This window comes from Balaenoptera borealis, assembly GCF_965194805.1.
Source record: "Balaenoptera borealis genome assembly, chromosome: 8".
Classification (NCBI taxonomy): Eukaryota; Metazoa; Chordata; class Mammalia; order Artiodactyla; family Balaenopteridae; genus Balaenoptera; species Balaenoptera borealis.
The window spans coordinates 92,300,493-92,318,278 of NC_138865.1; the positions used below are offsets into that span (position 1 = coordinate 92,300,493).

The 17,786-nt window shown below is 38.6% G+C and overlaps 1 protein-coding gene across 1 annotated transcript in view; it reads right to left on the reverse strand.

The window, feature by feature from the left end:
* The window catches only part of GRIN3A (glutamate ionotropic receptor NMDA type subunit 3A), a 155,402-nt gene that overhangs the window by 104,663 nt on the left and 32,953 nt on the right, over positions 1–17,786 (reverse strand). Inside the window, exon 2 of the mRNA XM_082403798.1 lies at positions 1,127–1,731. Coding sequence (XP_082259924.1) covers positions 1,127–1,731 — 605 coding nt within the window. The remainder of the gene's footprint in view (positions 1–1,126; positions 1,732–17,786) is intronic.

Consider the following 17,786-nt stretch of genomic DNA (forward strand, 5'->3'; position numbering starts at 1 on the left):
ATATATGGCATTTAGCATGTTGCCTTGCGCATAGTACGTGCTCAATCCATACATGTGAAATTAAAAGTAAAATGCTTTGCACCTTCTGATCTTTCCTCAAACGTTCATGTCTTAAAGGCAAGACACCATGAGGTTACCTTGTGCTCCTCAACACAGTCAAATGTCCCTGTTCCAAGAGGACTTCCTAAAATGGGGCCAGACTATAGCTAAGCCTTCATCTCTGAAACAGCAATAATTCTCTGATTTGGCCTCTCTGACCGTAGGTGCACCATTTCAGGAAAAAATCTAGGCCCCTTTAAAATATCCTTTAAGGATTTCTCCTTTTTCCAGGGATCATGAAAACCATGTCTATAGGATGAATTATTCTTTAACTTAAACAGGCTTTTTCATTCTAGATTCTGAACCAGATTGAGGAACTGGAAAAGAAAGGTATACATTTTACTCTTGTGGAACTCTTAGTTCTATCTATCTATCTATCTACTTACCTATCATCTACCATCTACCTATCACAACTCCTCCATGGATAGTAGGATCTACTGTTATATCTTTTTTACATAAATGGGTATAGGACATAGGAAACTAAGGCTCAGAGAAGTTAAATCACTTGACCAAGTCATGCAAAGCTAAAATTCAAGCATAGGGAGTCTGGCTCCAGGGTCTATGTCTTTAGTCCCTTCTCTATTCTGCCTTATTCATCATGGCCTGGGAGTAGAGAGAAAAGTCTATCTCCAGCGTGACTAATTTTTTTCTCTGTATAGATTTAGAGAGATTTGTCCAAGTCTGTTGATATAGGAATGAGTGAGCAGGGATGGAAACATTTGTTGTGCATCTACTATGAGCTGAGCAGTGTTAGGTACTTTTCATATAGAATTTTGTGGTGTCTTTATTATAATATATCAAGCTATTTAATATTATCTTAGTTTACTAATTAGAAAACTGAGGCTCAGAGTTTTTAAATAGCTTGCCAAGAACACATAGCTAGTATGGGACTAAGCCAGGATTTAAAAGTGGGACTGAGGATTCCCCACTATATGCCATGTGCTTTCTGCAAATGGGATAGATAGGGAGATTTTACTTCCTATCACAGCCCTGTGATTGGGGATGTAAACCAGGTCTTGCATCCTACCTTGATAAATATTGTCCTGAAGTGAGATTTGCAGTTTCCACATCCATGCAGTTCATCGTGCTGGGAATGAGAGCAAGTTCTGGCTGGATCATGGTGGCTGTGGCCACAGCTCTTGCGACCAGTTCCATGGCATCTTGTACATAGTACTCAAAGACAGACTGTGTTGTTTTTCCATGAGCAATGAGCCCTAAGGGCAGACCTTCTGTCCTCAGTTGCTCAACATTCTGGGAATCCCCCAGCACCCAACGAAGCTCAGGGGGTGCTACCCCAAACTGGGTGGTAATTTCGAAAATCCGCCGGATACTTTCCATGTCGCAGCCAAACATCACCATTGTGGGTGTACTGTTCTTAACGCTCTCAAGCTGGACCTGCAGGAAGCTCAAGAGGTCCTCAGTGGAGGAGAGGTTGATGGTGATGTTGATGATAGAGCCCAGGTGGAACTTGGAATTATTCTGGGTAAGGACGAGGAAGTCGGTGATGTTCCAGTCTTCCTGGCACAGCAACAAGCTAAAATTGTACCAGTTGTTCATGGTCAGGATTGAGACAGTGACATCAGCATCAGAACTTAATGAATTTTCTAAACTCAGTTGGAGGTGAAGGGGATTCTGTATTTAAAGATACGAAAAAGAAGAATTAGAAAGTAATGGCCAAAGATTATAATATAGGGTACTTTTGCTTTCTTATGAGGCTTCATCTTTTATTTTTCCCTATGATATTCAAGTGCCTCTGGGATAAAATTCCCATAATTTTGAAAGCTATGATTCCTGTCTAACGGAATTGATTCCTTACAACTGATTTCCTTATAATTTTTGCTCAGACTACCAAAGGGCAGATGATTCTTGGTGTAAATGTCAGGGGTGACACAACTATACATTTAGTCTTAAATTTTTATCAGGCTTGTCTACTTCCTACAAACAGTCTCCTTTAGGCATCCCATTTCTAACTATCCCTCTTCTTAACTCATTTGTTCAATTTTCCTGTCAGGTGAAATAATTGAAAGAAATTACTTTTGCTTTCCTTTAAAACTACTAGTAGAAAAATCTTAAAACAGTGCAGGTGCTTGTATTTAGGATGGTGTGGAAAAAGGATGCATCATAGTTTCCCAAACTTCTAGCCCCTGAGGAAGGCACATTTAATATATGTGGTGCTATATTTGAATGTTTATGTTCCCCAAAATTCATATGTTGAAATCCTAATCCCCAATGTGATGGTATGAGGTGATGGGGCCTTTGGGAAGTAATTAGGTCATGAGGGCCGAACCCTCATGAATGAGATTAATGTCCGAGAGGCTCAAAAGAATTCCCTTATCCCTTCCACAATATGAGGACACAGTGAGAAGCTGGCAGTCTGCCACCATGCTGGAACCCTGATTTTGAACTTCTAGCGTCCAGAATTGTGAGAAATGAAATTCTGTTTTTTACAAGCTACCCAGTCTGTGTTACAGCAGCCTAAATACACTAATACATATGGAATAATTAACAATATACTCATAAAAATTAAATACATAGTCTAATATTGAAGGTTTGATTGCATTTCTGTATCTACTGAGACTGGATTCTTGCTGTGAAAGGTGAAATGTGTGCCATTTAAATGCATTTATGTAACTTCCACCACAATTTCATCTACTTATAGAACTCACCAACTCAATGAAAGAAAAGTACCTTATTTGAAAAATCACAAACTATTAATCATATAGATGAAGTGGAAATAGTCCTCTAATGAATGAATCTGTTAGTTGTTCTTCCTGAGAGCAGACTTTTGACATATTTATCCTTTAACACTGACATCCTGAGGATGGTTAGCACAATGCTTTACACAATGTAGTGTACAATAGACACAGTCCAAATTGAACTAAATATGGTCCCATTTTGGAGCTATTAGACTATTGAACTATTTTTCAGAACTTGCCAAACATTCAGGTCAATAACATGAGGAGGGCTTTCTCGGTAAGATTTCATGCCCTTGTACAAAAGGAAAGAAGTGTGGCCTTCCTTCATCTACCAAAAAGTGTATAACAAGAAATAGAGTTTGAACTGAACTTTGAATTCTTTGAAGGGTTAAAAGGATTCTGATATGTGTAGAATAAGGAGTGAGGATTCCAAAGGAATTTATGGGAGAAAAACTATGACCAAAGGCAGTAAATGAGAGTAATCATAATGGTAAGTAGGAGGGAGTCTTAAAATTTATTTTGATAACTTGACTTTTGCAAATTAAGCTTTTGAGCAAGACTTGTAATGATAAAACCAGAGCTTTTGGAGGATCATCTATGGGTAGCATTCAAAAGGGAGAGGGAAAATAAGCCTTCTAAGATTTCGATTAGGTGCTAAGGGTTTAAACTGGAAGCCAGTGTTGGTAATGATAGGAAGAGTGATTTAAAAAAAGGTTTTTTAAAATTAAAATTTAGTGACAAGGTCAGATGGAAGAAGCAAAAAGAGAAAGGTGTCAAAAAACCAAGGAGGTAGGTAGTTCCTGTTTCTAGGCTTGGGATGCCATATAAGATAAAGGACCAGAAGCTTCATTTCCTCACTCTTACTACTGATGAATATAAATTGCTCCAGAGAGTTCTTTCTGTCCTCCTCTTTTAACTTTCTTCCTTTCCTTCTTCCTTTTTATATCCTCCTGTGCCTTAACCCTCTTTCAGAATCAATGAGCAATGGAAGGCAAGCTATGCATTTAGCTGGCAGGAACAAATTATTCCCAACTGTTTTCTTGGCCTCAGTTCCCTATTCTGTTGCCAGTTTTCTTTCTAAAACATAAATATGACCGTATCATTCTTCTGCACCATAACCTCTGAATAACCCATAGGACAAATTTCAAACTTCACCTCTAACACTCCAAACATGTACCCCAAGACAGGTCATAGTGGACAATTTATTTTTCTTGTGTCAGAGTGAGCATTTTCACATCTACACAAATTTGATATGTTGAATTCTCCACCTGTGAATGTACTTGCCTATATTCATATTCATCCTTCAGAACTCAACTCTAGCATGCAGATTTCCAGAAACTAGCTTACGTTCCACTTACTACTGTTTCTGCTGCTGAGCTTTTTTTCTCACAGTATTTTGGCCCTTTTGATTTCCTGCAATGGTGAACTGGGTTTTTGTTTGACTGCTCCTCTGACTGTCGCCCAAGCAGAATTAATCGTCTCATGTCTATGTCAGGGTGTCATTTTGTTCATCCCTCTATTACAGCACCCTTCATACTGTAAGTTAGTTATTTGGTTAAGTGTTTATCTCTCACACTAGACTGGAAGCTCCTTTAGGATAAGGACCATATCTCAATCGTCTCTTCTAACACAGTTATTAGTTAACCAGAGATAGTATTTATCAACTGGAATTTTCTTTTGTCCATCCTGGGCTATGATCATAATCTTGTCACTGAAAGACTGGGAAGAAAACCATTTCCAGCAGAGCTGTACGACCCAATATTTTGCCCCCAGTGGGGACAAAGGCCCATCTATCCACTTCCTACAGAGAGATTCATTAAATCAGTATGTGAGGATCATGTTCTAATGGAGGCAGAGATGAAAATATTCTCCTCTTGCTAAATAGGGAAGTAAAATTAGCTAATCACATTGAGCATTCAGCACCAGAGAGACAAATGCATTTGGCATGAGAAAGTGACAGAGGAGTAAAATGAAAGCCCCTCCCCGTGGATTATGTGATCCGTATAATCACACTCATCCCTACAAACAATTCTAGTAAGAAAGTCTAGATGTGGAAGTTAATCCTTACATGAATTTAAGGAACACAATTCTTCAAGTAAATATTTATTAAATAATAGTTTAGAAACATATAGTGATATTGTATTTATCTGGCAGCCTCAGAAGCAAAATCTCCTTATTTCTATCCATATAATAATCAAGGGAAAGGTGCGTGTGCGTGTGTGTGCATGACACACACACACAGATATGAAAACTTATAACAAAAAATTCAAGCCTAATAGTAAAACTTTCATCAAAATCTGGGACAAAAATTAAACAAGACCTATCAAATGAAACTGAGAATCAAAATCTATGTCTGACAGGTAGGTTGCTGTTTGCAGAAGAACAACCCATGGCCTGAAGGAAGGTATAATTTAAAAAAAAATTTCTACATTGTTTATCTCCTAAATCAGAGATCCAATAACAAAACAACTTGAGTCAGGAAGCCTCTCTCAACCATGCTGACAGTAAAAACTGCTTCATAAGTGCATTCAATTTATATAAATTAAAATATACAGGCTCAGTAGGAAGAGGTAGGGGGAGAGAAAAATGAAGTTAAGTAGTACTGATAATTCTAATTATCCTAAGTGAGTGTATTCTTTATTACCTATGACTATTATATATAGGTATTATGTATTGTAATAAATACATGTTATTACACACAGTTATATACACAAAATCATATATGCCAAATTAAATAGGTAATTTTTAAAAACTGAAGTATAGTTAATGTACAACATTATGTCAATTTCAGGTGTGCAACAGTGATTTGACATTCAAATATATTATGAAATGATCACTATAATAAGTCTGGTAACCACCTGTCACCATTCAAAATTATTACAGTATTATTGACTACTATATTCCTTAAGCTGTCTAATACTTCCTCATAAGTTATTTATTTTATAACTGGTAGTTTGTATCTCTTAGTCTCTTTCACCTATTTCATCCAACCTCCGCCCCAACCTCTGGCAACCACCAGTTTGTTCTCTTTATCTATGTCTGTTTCTGCTTTGTTTTTGTATGTTGATTCGTTTTGTTTTTTAGATTCCACATATAAGTGAAACCATATGGTACTTGTCTTTCTCTGTCTGACTTACTTCACTTAGCATAATACCCTCTAGACCCATCCATGTTGTCACAAGTGGCAAGATTTCATCCTTTTTTATGGCTGAGTAATATTCCATTGTGTGTGTGTGTGTGTGTGTGTGTGTGTGTGTGTATCACACATCTGCTTTATCCACTCATCTTTTGATGGACACTTAGGTCGTTTCTATGTTTTCGCTAACTTAAGGAATTTTCTAATGTAATTTTCCTATACTTTGAATTGAGTCTTTATTTCTAAGCAAGATAACACACCACTCCACTTCATTGAGTTTTAGGGGTTTATTCCCATCATAATCTGCTTCTACATTATTTGGGGGCTGACATTCCCAAAAGTATGGGCCAGAAGTGTGGATGGGAAATGGCCATGTTGAAATGCACTGATGGAATGAAATCTCAACAAGTCAAGTGCAGAGCTGGAAGGAGAGAGGAGTTGCTAAGACAGCAGTGCAGTTGCCAGTGTCAGAGAATTGCAGAAGTGTCAGAGATTTATTCAATTGTGTAAGGGAAGATTGCTTTAGCAGTTATGGAGCACAGTGGATTTACAACTAGTAAAAGATTAAAATTCCACAGAAACAAAAACCAGGCAAGAAGGTTAAGAAAATGAGGAAAAATAAAAAGATAGAGGGGCCGTGCCTTAAGAGTATTAGAACACAACAGAAAAGGCAATTTTTATATAACCATAATAATTAAAACAGGTAAGTATTAACAAAAGGATTAACAGGTAAATAAATAGAACAGATGTTAATGCACATTAAGAAGCACATTGATTTACTATACTATATTAATATATTGAATACTATACACTGAAAATTATAAAGGAATACAGAAGAAACACATATGAAGTTAGGAGTTGAGAAAATAGATTATTTGGGAAAATAAATATCATTTAAAGTCCTAGTTCTACCATATATTAAAAATAAATTCCAGGCCATTTAAGAGTTTAAAGTACAATGTCAAATCATTAAAAGTTAGAGCAAATAGGTAAATGTGTCAGAAATCACAATGATAAAGAGAAATACATTAAACTAAATATTACAGTATGCTTTATTTCCAGCATTAAACACCTCTCATAAACAAACAAAAAAAGGAATATGAGAAACAAAAGAATATTTGCAACATATTTGACAGAGTTAATGGTCACAAAATTTAAAGAACATTTACTAATCAATCAGGAAATAGAACCCTTGACTGAGCATTCATTCAATCAAGAAAATTAATTTTAAGCTCCTACTGTGAGCCATACTCTGTAAAAAAATTTCCTGTTGTCTATACAGTGGGTGAGAGATAGACAATTTACAGATAAGTAGACAAATAAACACTTAATATAATTATAAATTATAGAAATTACTGTAAATGAAACTAATAGCGTGTAGCAAGACTAGGAAAGGGGAAAGAGTATCCCAGGAAAAGTGTAATAATTATGATTCGTAGGGTAGGTGGATGCACATATTTGCACTGTATAAGCACTCTCTAATTGGGACTTTAGAAAAAATAAGGGATGTGTATAAAAATGATTAATCACTATATATATGTAAACACAAATATTGATTTTTTAAAAAATACACATTTAACTAAAAATGTAGTTTCATTCTGACCATCCATTCCTCTTTGACTAGGTACAATCTTCCTAGTCCCAGACAAATGGTTGGAGCCACTACCTGCTTCTACATTCCCTCTGCTTGATTCTTTTTTTTTTTTAAATTTTATTTATTTATTTATTTATTCTTGGCTGCGTTGGGTCTTCGTTGCTGTGTGCGGGGTTTCTCTAGTTGCAGTGAGTGGGGGCTACTCTTCTTTACGGTGCACAGGCTTCTTATTGCAGTGGCTTCTCTTGTTGCGGAGCTCAGGCTCTAGGCATGTGGGCTTCAGTAGCTGTGGCACGTGGGCTCAGTAGTTGTGGCTTGTGGGCACTAGAGCGCAGGCTCAGTAGCTGTGGTGCAGGGGCTTAGTTGCTCTGCAGCATGTGGGATCTTCCCAGACCAGGGCTCGAACCCGTGTCCCCTGCATTGGCAGGTGGGTTCTTAACCACTATGCCACCAGGGAAGTCCCCTCTGCTTGATTCTTTACCATTCCCTTTTGCAGTGTCTTCAATGTTCTTGCTCAAATCCTAAACTGTCCCTTCTGGCTGGACCACTGTCTTCAGTAAGCTGAGCTTTTCTCTCCTTTTGTGGGACAGTAAGTTTTGTGCTTAGGACTTAGTAGTCCCAGCAACCTATCCTTAGCTTCTGGCTCCATCATTTACAAGCCATGTGGCTTTCAACAAGTCACTCAGTGTCTCTGAGTCATAAATTTCTCATCTCTAAAACAAGGAAGATACTTCCTCCTACCTTACAGAATCATTTAGAGAATTAAATGTGAGAATGTGATAATGCATGGAAAGTAACTGGCCCAGAGTGAAGGCCCAGTAAGTAATAGTTGTTACAGTTTTCTTAGAGTTAAGTCATTGTGTTGGACATGCCTGCTAAAGTGACTGCAATACAATTTTTTTCTTTGCTATTGCTCTTTTTCCTTTCTCTTTTCTATTTTCACCCAATGGTCCCTGCAATAAATATCTTTTACAAATACCAATTATACCAACTCCTTAGCAGGAAAAGAGCAACTCCATCTCAGGATGGGAGCCGCTATTTATTTGGAAGACATCATATTCACAGCAGAGCACACCCCCCCATAAAAAATCCCCAAAGCAAAAAACTTCTTTCTTTGGTAACTAGCTCCAGTGTGACATCACGAGTTAAGGAATTTTGGGTGCCAGTTGTTGGAGATCCCCCATCAATCTTTGTTCTTCCCAAGAGCACAGATTCAGCTATTTTAGGGATCAGTAAAAGTTTCAAAAACAGGATTCATTGCAGCAACGAGCTTGTCAGATGCTTTGAGATATTCCCTGACAGAAGAAAAGAGGTAATGAGGTTGGGTTTGCTTTAAGAGAGGAGAAAAGATGAAATTCTCTCAGCTCTTTCCTGGGCAAGCAAACCCATTTAGTTTTGACTTCTAGGCCAAAGCTCAGAAAGCTCAAGTGAGCATAATATTTCCACTACTTTTAATGGAGATGAAATTCCCTTCTATTCCTAAGTCTGCTGATTGCTAAAGGTGTTCAAGGGGCTCAGAACTGCTTCCTACACTGCTATCGCTTCTCCTCAGCCAAGGAGGCTGCAGGAGGTTTGCTGTTTCTCATTACCGCACAGCTCATTTGACCTATATTATATAGAAGGCTTTTTCTTTCTGAAAATTAAAGCTTATTCCTTTAGAAGCCCAGGCTTTTAAATAAATTAACTGTTTTTGTGGTTGCATTAGGGATTCAGGCAAACATAAGGCATAGTCCCTGCCCAGAAGTTGTAATCTAATAATAATAATAATAATAATACAAATGAAAAGCTAATACCTACCAATGGCCCTAGTGCTTTTTGCATATTGTCTTATTTTATCCTCACAATGACCTCATGAGGCGATTACGATGATTAGCCTCCTTTAACAGATGACAAAAATGAGGCTCAGAAAGAGTGAGTAATTTCCCCAAGGTTGCATAGCTACTGAGAAATAGAGCCTGGGTCCAAAATCCAAGTTTGTAAGACTTGAAAGCCTGTGCTTTGGGCCAGTACTCTATACTGCTCCCTCCACTTGGTAAGAATAAAATGTGCATTAGAGTCTTGACATTTGTAGATTTAAAATTTATAGCTCCAGTTATTTGCAAGTAATCCTAAAAGCCCACGGAATCAAGTCCCTTTTAAGATGTGTCATGGTATGGGTTAGAATGACATGCCCTGCGCGGCTGGCACACGGGAGCCAGTGAGGGGGGCCAAGCCCGCTGCTCAGCATGCACACGGCTTCTCAGCCGTTTTCTTCCCTCATCCTCCCATTTGTAGCAACTCTTGTGAAACAAGACTTGTGTTTCTTCAATAATGACAATTTAACAAAGAAAGCCAGTGGTATAATTAATGACATCAGTTTTGTGTTTGGTAAAATAAGAAAGTTTGGAGAAGGTAACTTAAGTTTTTCATTTAGATTCTACTGAACTTCATGGACGAAACTATAATCTACAATGGTGTTTGACTATTATGTATGGGACTGTCAACAAAGATCTTAGGACATATCCCTCAGGATTTTTGAGTGATATATGAAGCAATATATAAGAGAGTAGTAGAATACAAGGAATGCTTCAGAAGGCAGGATTATGGATACATGGTACAGTTGGCATAATACTGCCAATCATGCTGGGTGTGGTCTATTTCACTGCAGCAGTTTGAGGAAAGCTGGTCTTTCCTCCTGGAAATAGAGCAGACACCGGTAGACTGGCTCAGTTTTAGGAGGAAGTATTGGTACAGATACACTGTCTTCAACAACAACTGGCTGATGGATTCATCCAACAAAGCAAGTGTTGAAAGGCTATTATATGTCAGGCCATGGGTACAGCGATGCATGTCTTCAGGCAGAGGAATGAGCAGACACATGCATGCAGTAGGTACTCTTTGAACCAACTCAATCCTTTTTCACCTTAGGCCGATTTCCAGAAAGAGAAGTCAGGGGCATAGCAGGTCAGCTTGTGGCAATCACTCAAGCTTCCTGTGCTGGGCTTTCGATCACGTATTTTTTCCCATTCTAGATCCATCTAATTATCGATACTCAACTCTTTCATCTATGTTCCACCCACTTCTACCTTTTGTTGTGGATGGTTATACTTTGTTTCTCTCACCTGACCTTTGGTAATCTTGAAAGCCTTTAGCTGCCACTCACTCTCTGAGCTCTGTCCTCTCAGCCCATGCATACAAGATATACCCTGCCCAGGTACAATTTCTGGGGCTTAAAACTGTCACTGGTATACTTGGGGAGGGGGAGGACTTTGTTTAAAAGGATGTGGCTACATAAGATATGTAGTCATATGGTGCTCAAGAGAGCAGTCAGTACAGGCAAAATGGCCCAGTGTAGGAAAAGGTGAACCAGGGACAGGGAGTCACTGGAAATGTGGCCATTTGACATCAGGAAAGACTAGTAGCAGGCAACAAGGTCCAAAACCTTGGTTTGGGGTTCAGTAGGTCACTGCAACTCCCAGGGGAGCCCAGAGGAGAGAATACTTTGGCTCTATTTGGAGTAACTCAGACCTTTGTTTGAATTGTGGCTCTGCCATTTACCAGTTCTGTGTGGTAGACTTTATGAAAATCATTTAGCCTCGTGGAGCTTCACTTTACTTTTCTGTGCAATGAAAATGATACCACCTACCTTGCAAAGTTTGTGAGTATTAAATAACATAATATATATAAAACATCAGCACACAGGAAACAGTAAGCAGTAGCTTATAATAATGATGCTGTTGCTGATGAGGTTAGGAATATTATGCTAAGAGAACTGAAGTATAAGGGCTAGACTGGTGGTACATTCAGCTTATTGAATGAATAGTTGAGTATCTCTTTTGTGCCAGTCATTGGGTACTGACTACTGGGACTACAGTAGCGAATAAGGCCAGAGTTGTCTTTTCTTTTATGGACTTTAAAGTCTAGAGGATACTATTACCAGCACCAAGACACAAACTGAGGATTAATTTAGACATAAAGCAGCAGACCAGTGACAAGAAATAGGGCCCAAAGTTTGAGCCAGACTAAAAGGAATGGTGATTTGGTTTTTCAGTTTTAGATTATGAGGCAAATATCTTCACACCCTTCTTTGCTGAATTTCAGACAAGCCCTGGGTACTGGGGCAAGACCAAGTTTACAGGTGAAGGTCATGGATGACATGGAAGGGAGGAGGAGGCTAGAAGAAGTCAGGATCTGACAATTAAGGAGGTGTCCTCACATGCCCGACATGTAGTAAGTATCTGGTAAATGTTAGCCTTATTACTATCATTGGTGTTGTTAACAAAATTAGCCCACTTACTTGGGCTGGCACAATTGATCCTTCCCTCATGACTCAGAGCATTCTGATGTCAGCACCAGTCACTGTGCCTGACTGCGGGACCATGATGTGCTCAGGGGCCACGGAGCCAGCTGCTTTCCATGTTGACTGAACTAAGTAGGGCTGAGCTTATGGAAATGCTGGAGCTCTTGAGCCTCTCTCGAAAGTATATTTTTTCTCTTTCCTCCCACGGCGTAGGGTTACCTACTATCCCCTTTTGTTTTGTCAGTTGGCCAACTTTCATCAACTCCTTGCAGCCTCTTTTTAATATACTTTGAGCTAGAAAGAGTATAACTCTCATGTCACTATTTTGTCTCAAATAAACATAAAATACATCAAGACCATCTCATAAGCAAATATTAAGGAGGGTGTGGACTGGATTTGATATCAGGACTGTTCTGGGGAACTTGACTTCCACTTCGTTAACTGCGACAAGAGAATAATAATAGTCAACCAACTACCTCAGGACAGTGTGGAGACCACATGATGATATGCATGTGAAAGTGATTTATGAAGTAGAAAGCACTGTTACAGTAGGGGACACGATGCATTTGCATGTCTGTTTTCTGGACAGTAGGGGGTTGGCAGGATCAATAAGCTGGATAGAGGTAAAGGAGGCATTTCTAGAATAGAATATTCAAGTTAGATATAATTTTCAAATTCTGTGCCAACTTTTTCATCTTCATATTACAGGGGATAACATTATTTGTTACACTTCAAAAACTTTTGGAATAAAGATGTTGGTTTAAGACTGATTTTAGTTCCTATTTCCATGCTCAGGTTTTCGTCAAATTAAGTAGTATTTGAATGAACCTCCACATTTATATTAGCAGCAGGGCAGATGATTTATAAGATAATTAAAATTTATTGAAGTATTCAAACTATTGTTATAGACACTCTCTCGGTGACAAACTGCAGCATATTTTCTTATAATGGGAACTGTTGAAATGTGCACCAGATAAACTGTCTAGCATGCAAGTTAAATTTCCTATGGAAATTTGATTATTTTATGTCAATGCAGCTTGAAACTATTATTAAGAGATGGCTTATGTCACATGCTAATTTGCTTTATTATACTAAGAATGAAAAGTCAGCTAAATGTTGATTATTTCTATTAACTGACACCACAGTTGACATAAACTTTTTTCTCGATTCCATAAACCACTTTTTAAATTGATACAAGTACATGTTTTGTACATTTAAACCATGGTTCAACTAATTGTGATGTAACATGGCTTTCGTATATTCTGGTTTAGCATTCCAGATTAATTTTCATAATATCATAAAATTTATAGAATCAATTTAGTTGCATAATGGCTTCTTATTTCATTTGAAAAATTAGATGGACTCACATTCATTGCTTGCTACCTGACATTGACCAGTTTAATACTAGAAATAGTATTAGCATGACCTTAAATAGTATCTAAGTAAATTTCCATCTTACCACCTTATTTCAAAACTTGTGATCTATTCGTTATGATTAAGCTTTGCTGCAATACGTTTTATTTCACTTGCATTAATAGGCACACATTAGCATAGTTAATTCTTTGTACCTTTCAAATCCTGGTTCAAAGTAAGAAGGCATTAAAAATATTGAATTTAGTTTCAAAGTCTCTGGTCACAGAGGCAGTACTTTCTCATGAATTAGAGAAAGTAGAATTAGAGCCTTCAAACTCTTAAAGCCTCTATAAGCAGTTCTGGTGACTTCAGGTCCAGAATGATGAATCCTGAATGAACAGACCTATGTTCATTCAGGATGGTCTATGTGAGCACTGTCACTTATTATGAAATGAAAAATGAACTATTTGGTTATTTTCAAATTTAAGATTTGGATTGCATCTGGCCCTGTTGTGAACTCACTTGTCACATCATTGCCCGTATCCATTCAAGCCCAGTGATAATCAGATAAGGCAGAAATATTAAGTTTGAAGGTCCACCAAAAGCTACTAATCAGTGCACTCATGATTTTATCATTTGGTTTGTAAGGGACCTTAAAGCTCACTTAATTCAAACTCCTGTACAGTTTACAGAATGCCATGTATTAAGGTGCAAGAGTGAGTTAAAGGTCTTTCTCGCTCTATTTGGAAAGTTGATAATTTGTTTAATTGAGGTGGTCTGTCTTCCTTACAGTCTTTTGTGAATATGACTAAATTTTTAATATTTATGAATATCTACTTGTGTTTAATTTTATTTTAAAGGAAAGATTCAGGCTCAGCCCAAACTTGCACACTCTAATATCTCTCTGCAGTCCTTAAACCACAAATAATTGCTCTTTATAAAAGAGGTATAAAGAGTGTACTGATTTATGAATTCACTAATTTTTCTTCTCCACTGTGACAAACATATACAATCACATCATGTCTTGAAAGGGAAACATTAATCGCTAACATATCTAGTGCTAAAAAGAATTAAATCAAATAAAATGGATTTTCTGGGTTTCCATCCAACTTACTATATGAACTCTGGAATGATCTCTTTCTGGAATTACTTACTGTCCAAATATATTCATTCTGTTAGCATTATTTAGCCTCTATTGGCATTATTATTATTTTTTAACTCTTGCATATCACACCAAAGGCCTTTAGGCTTTAAAATGAGAAGAACCACCAAAGATCATCATTATGTTTTCTAAGTCAGTCCAGGGAACATAGACCCACAAAGAGATCAGGGACCTTGAGAGGTCTTTACTTTTTCCAGAATAAAAGAGAGTTGATAACCCAGCCTTTGTAACTCAGTCCAGCATCTCAAAGTGCTAAATTCACAATGTTGATGATTTTCTCTCTCCCTCTGCCTGTGTCTTGGGTGATCCTGGAGAGTCCTGATATCTTATTTCTTGCCTCCCTTTCCAGATTATGCAAGATCATCAGAGCTGACTGTTACATCTCTGTTTTCTAGTCATCATCCTTATCTCCTTTGAAGCACAACAGGGGTGGTACTGTTTATTCAGTTGTCTAAATATATCTTAGTTTCCTTTGATCTTGGAAGCCATTTCAAAAACCTTGGAATTCCCAGCTCTCTTGCCTCTACATCCATGGATCATTTTCTCTGCCCAGAACACTCTTTACCTCTCTTTTTGCATCACTAACTCCCAGTCATCTTTCAAGGCTGTGCTCAGGTTTCTTTTCTCTGGTTAAACATTGTTACTTGCCTCACCCTCAAGTTGTATTACTTGCCTGCCTTTTATCTGCAGCCCCACCATATTTTGTGCATTTGCCTCTCATTTATTACATGGCATAATCATTAGTTTACTCATCTCTCTCCTTCCCTGGAATATTTGGGGGCTAGAGAAGTTCCCTCATATAGTGAAATCCTGAGTTACATTGCCCAGAAAATAAGAGACTCACAGAGAAGTGTTGGTTGAATGAATAAATGGTGATATGTAAGTTTAGATTTAGAGGAGCAGTCTGACCTTTAGCTGAGATGTGTGTCTATTTTTTATGTCATTTTCCCTCCTGTTTGACTAATATGGTGTCTCTCTAGAGCCAAGAATGATTATTATCTGCTTTCCCATAAAATCCTATCCTTCCAGATGACACAAATCTTCTCTGGTGTCAATCAGAAAAGTGGCACCTGAATGCCAACAGGATTGACAGAATTGCTCAAATGCATATTCGCCCCAGGCACTGTTTAGAAATACAACTGAATCATGATATGCTCAAACTCAGTGTGTGTCAGTCATTTTCTTTACACTAAAGATGGTTGTGGAGAAATATTTATTGTGCTTTATAAATTATTTGTAATTGAATTTGTTTAAATGCTCAACAGTGATGCATTTAAAACATGATTCAATATACAAAAGTATCAATACTGAGGCAACCTTTCAGTTACCTATCTGTTATCTAGAGTGAGGTACCATTATAGAACTGGAGAAATGACTTTGAAATCTCCGTGACCAACCTACGATGGGATTCTAACAAAGTAACTGGAAATGACAATAAATAAAAACTATGTTAAGGGAAAGAAGAGGACAAAGGAAGATGACAGAAGTCTTATCAGGATTTTAAACCTTAAAATAACACACCTATTATTACTACGAATAACAGAAAGTATCTTGGAGTTTGCATAAAGGAGAAAGTAATTAAGCTTCTCCTTGAGTTCAGAGACACAACTTGGCTTGGAGGATGGGAGAGGGGAACATGGACACCTGAACTACAGTATGAACTCTCCCCCCTCCTCGCCCTGCGTTAGTCTAGTTTGCCACTTACTGTAGATGGTGAAAGTATGAAGATGCTTACTCTTCCTCAAGAAAATAAAGTGTAGATTGTTATGAGTTGAAGTAAGCTGGGTCCAGAACTGGTACCTGCAGTGTCTGGCAATTTTCTTTTTTTTTTTTTAATTTATTTTTGGCTGTGTTGGGTCTTCGTTGCTGCACGCAGGCTTTCCCTAGTTGCGGTAAGCGGGGGCTACTCTTCGTTGTAGTGCGCGGGCTTCTCATTGCGGTGGCTCCTCTTGCTGCGGAGCATGGGCTCTAGGCACGTGGGCTTCAGTAGTTGTGGCTTCACGGGCTCTAGAGCGCAGGCTCAGTAGTTTTGGCGCACAGGCTTAGTTTCTCTGTGGCATGCGGGATCTTCCCGGACCAGGGCTTGAACCCCTGTCCCCTGCATTGGCAGGCAGATTCTCAACCACTGTGCCACCAGGGAAGTCCTAGCACTTTTCAGTTAGAGAAAAGATGGGGAATTTTTTCTTTCTTCTGTCTCACCTCCCTAATGACCTTGTTCTGGAATTTGCTTCAGCAGTTTCTCTCTCTCCCCGGGATCTCCCATAAGCTTACAAATATCCTCAATATCATCCACTTTCCTACTCCAGCTACTATTCTAGTTATTACTCCTTTTCTGCAGCACAAGTCTGAAGATGTATCAATACTTAAAATTACTTATTCCTCATTTTTCATTTTTCTCACCTAATCAGGCTTTTGAATTCACCACCACAACATTTATTGAAGCAGACAATGACCAAATACTACTGAAGTGAAAGGATGATTTTCATTGTACAGGTGACTCACCTCTAAATACCATACAACACAGTTTTTCACTCCCTCTTGAGACACTTCATCCTCTAGGCTTCTCAATTCCATAGATGGGCCTTGTTTTCTTCTTACCTCACCAGTTTATCAGTCTATCATTTTTCTAAATTTGATGCCCCTGGCTCTGTCCTTGCCTCCTGTTTTCTTATGTACGCTACAGCCTACTAAGTTTAAGTACCACGTATACCCTTTATTCTCTAACCTGCGCCTTGTGTATTTGACTGCCTTCTTGATATCTCTTTTTGGATTCCTGTTAGGCATCTGAAACCTAACAAGTCCAAAGAGATTCATTGTGTTCTTTCCTCTTACCCCCACTCCACCCCTGCCAAATCCACTTCCTTGAAAGCCCTCCCCAAGTACCATCATCCACACTGACTGCTCCGACCAAAAACTAAGAAGTCTTCATATCCCTCATTAATCCATCAGTAAGTCTCATTCACTCCAAAATATATCTCAAATTCAATCACCTTCGTCATCTCACTTTCTTTTTTTTTCTTTTAACACATTTATTTATTTATTTATTTATTTATTTTTGGCTGTGTTGGGTCTTTGTTGCTATGCGTGGGCTTTCTCTAGTTGAGGAGAGCGGGGGCTACTCTTCATTGTGGTGTGTGGGCTTCTCATTGCAGTAGCTTCTCTTGTTGCGGAGCACGGGCTCTAGGGTGGGCGGGCTTCAGTAGTTGTGGCACACAGGCTCAGTAGTTGTGGCTCGCAGGCTCTAGAGCGCAGGCTCAATAGTTGTGGCACACGGGCTTAGTTGCTCCACAGCATATGGGATCCTCCCGGACCAGGGCTCGAACCCGTGTCCCCTGCATTGGCAGGCAGATTCTTAACCACTGCGCCACCAGGGAAGTCCCCATCTCACGGTTTCTAGAGCAAGCCTCCCTCCCCTCTGTCACCTATGCTAATGTGACAGCCTCCTCATTTAGTCTCCCTGCCTCTAC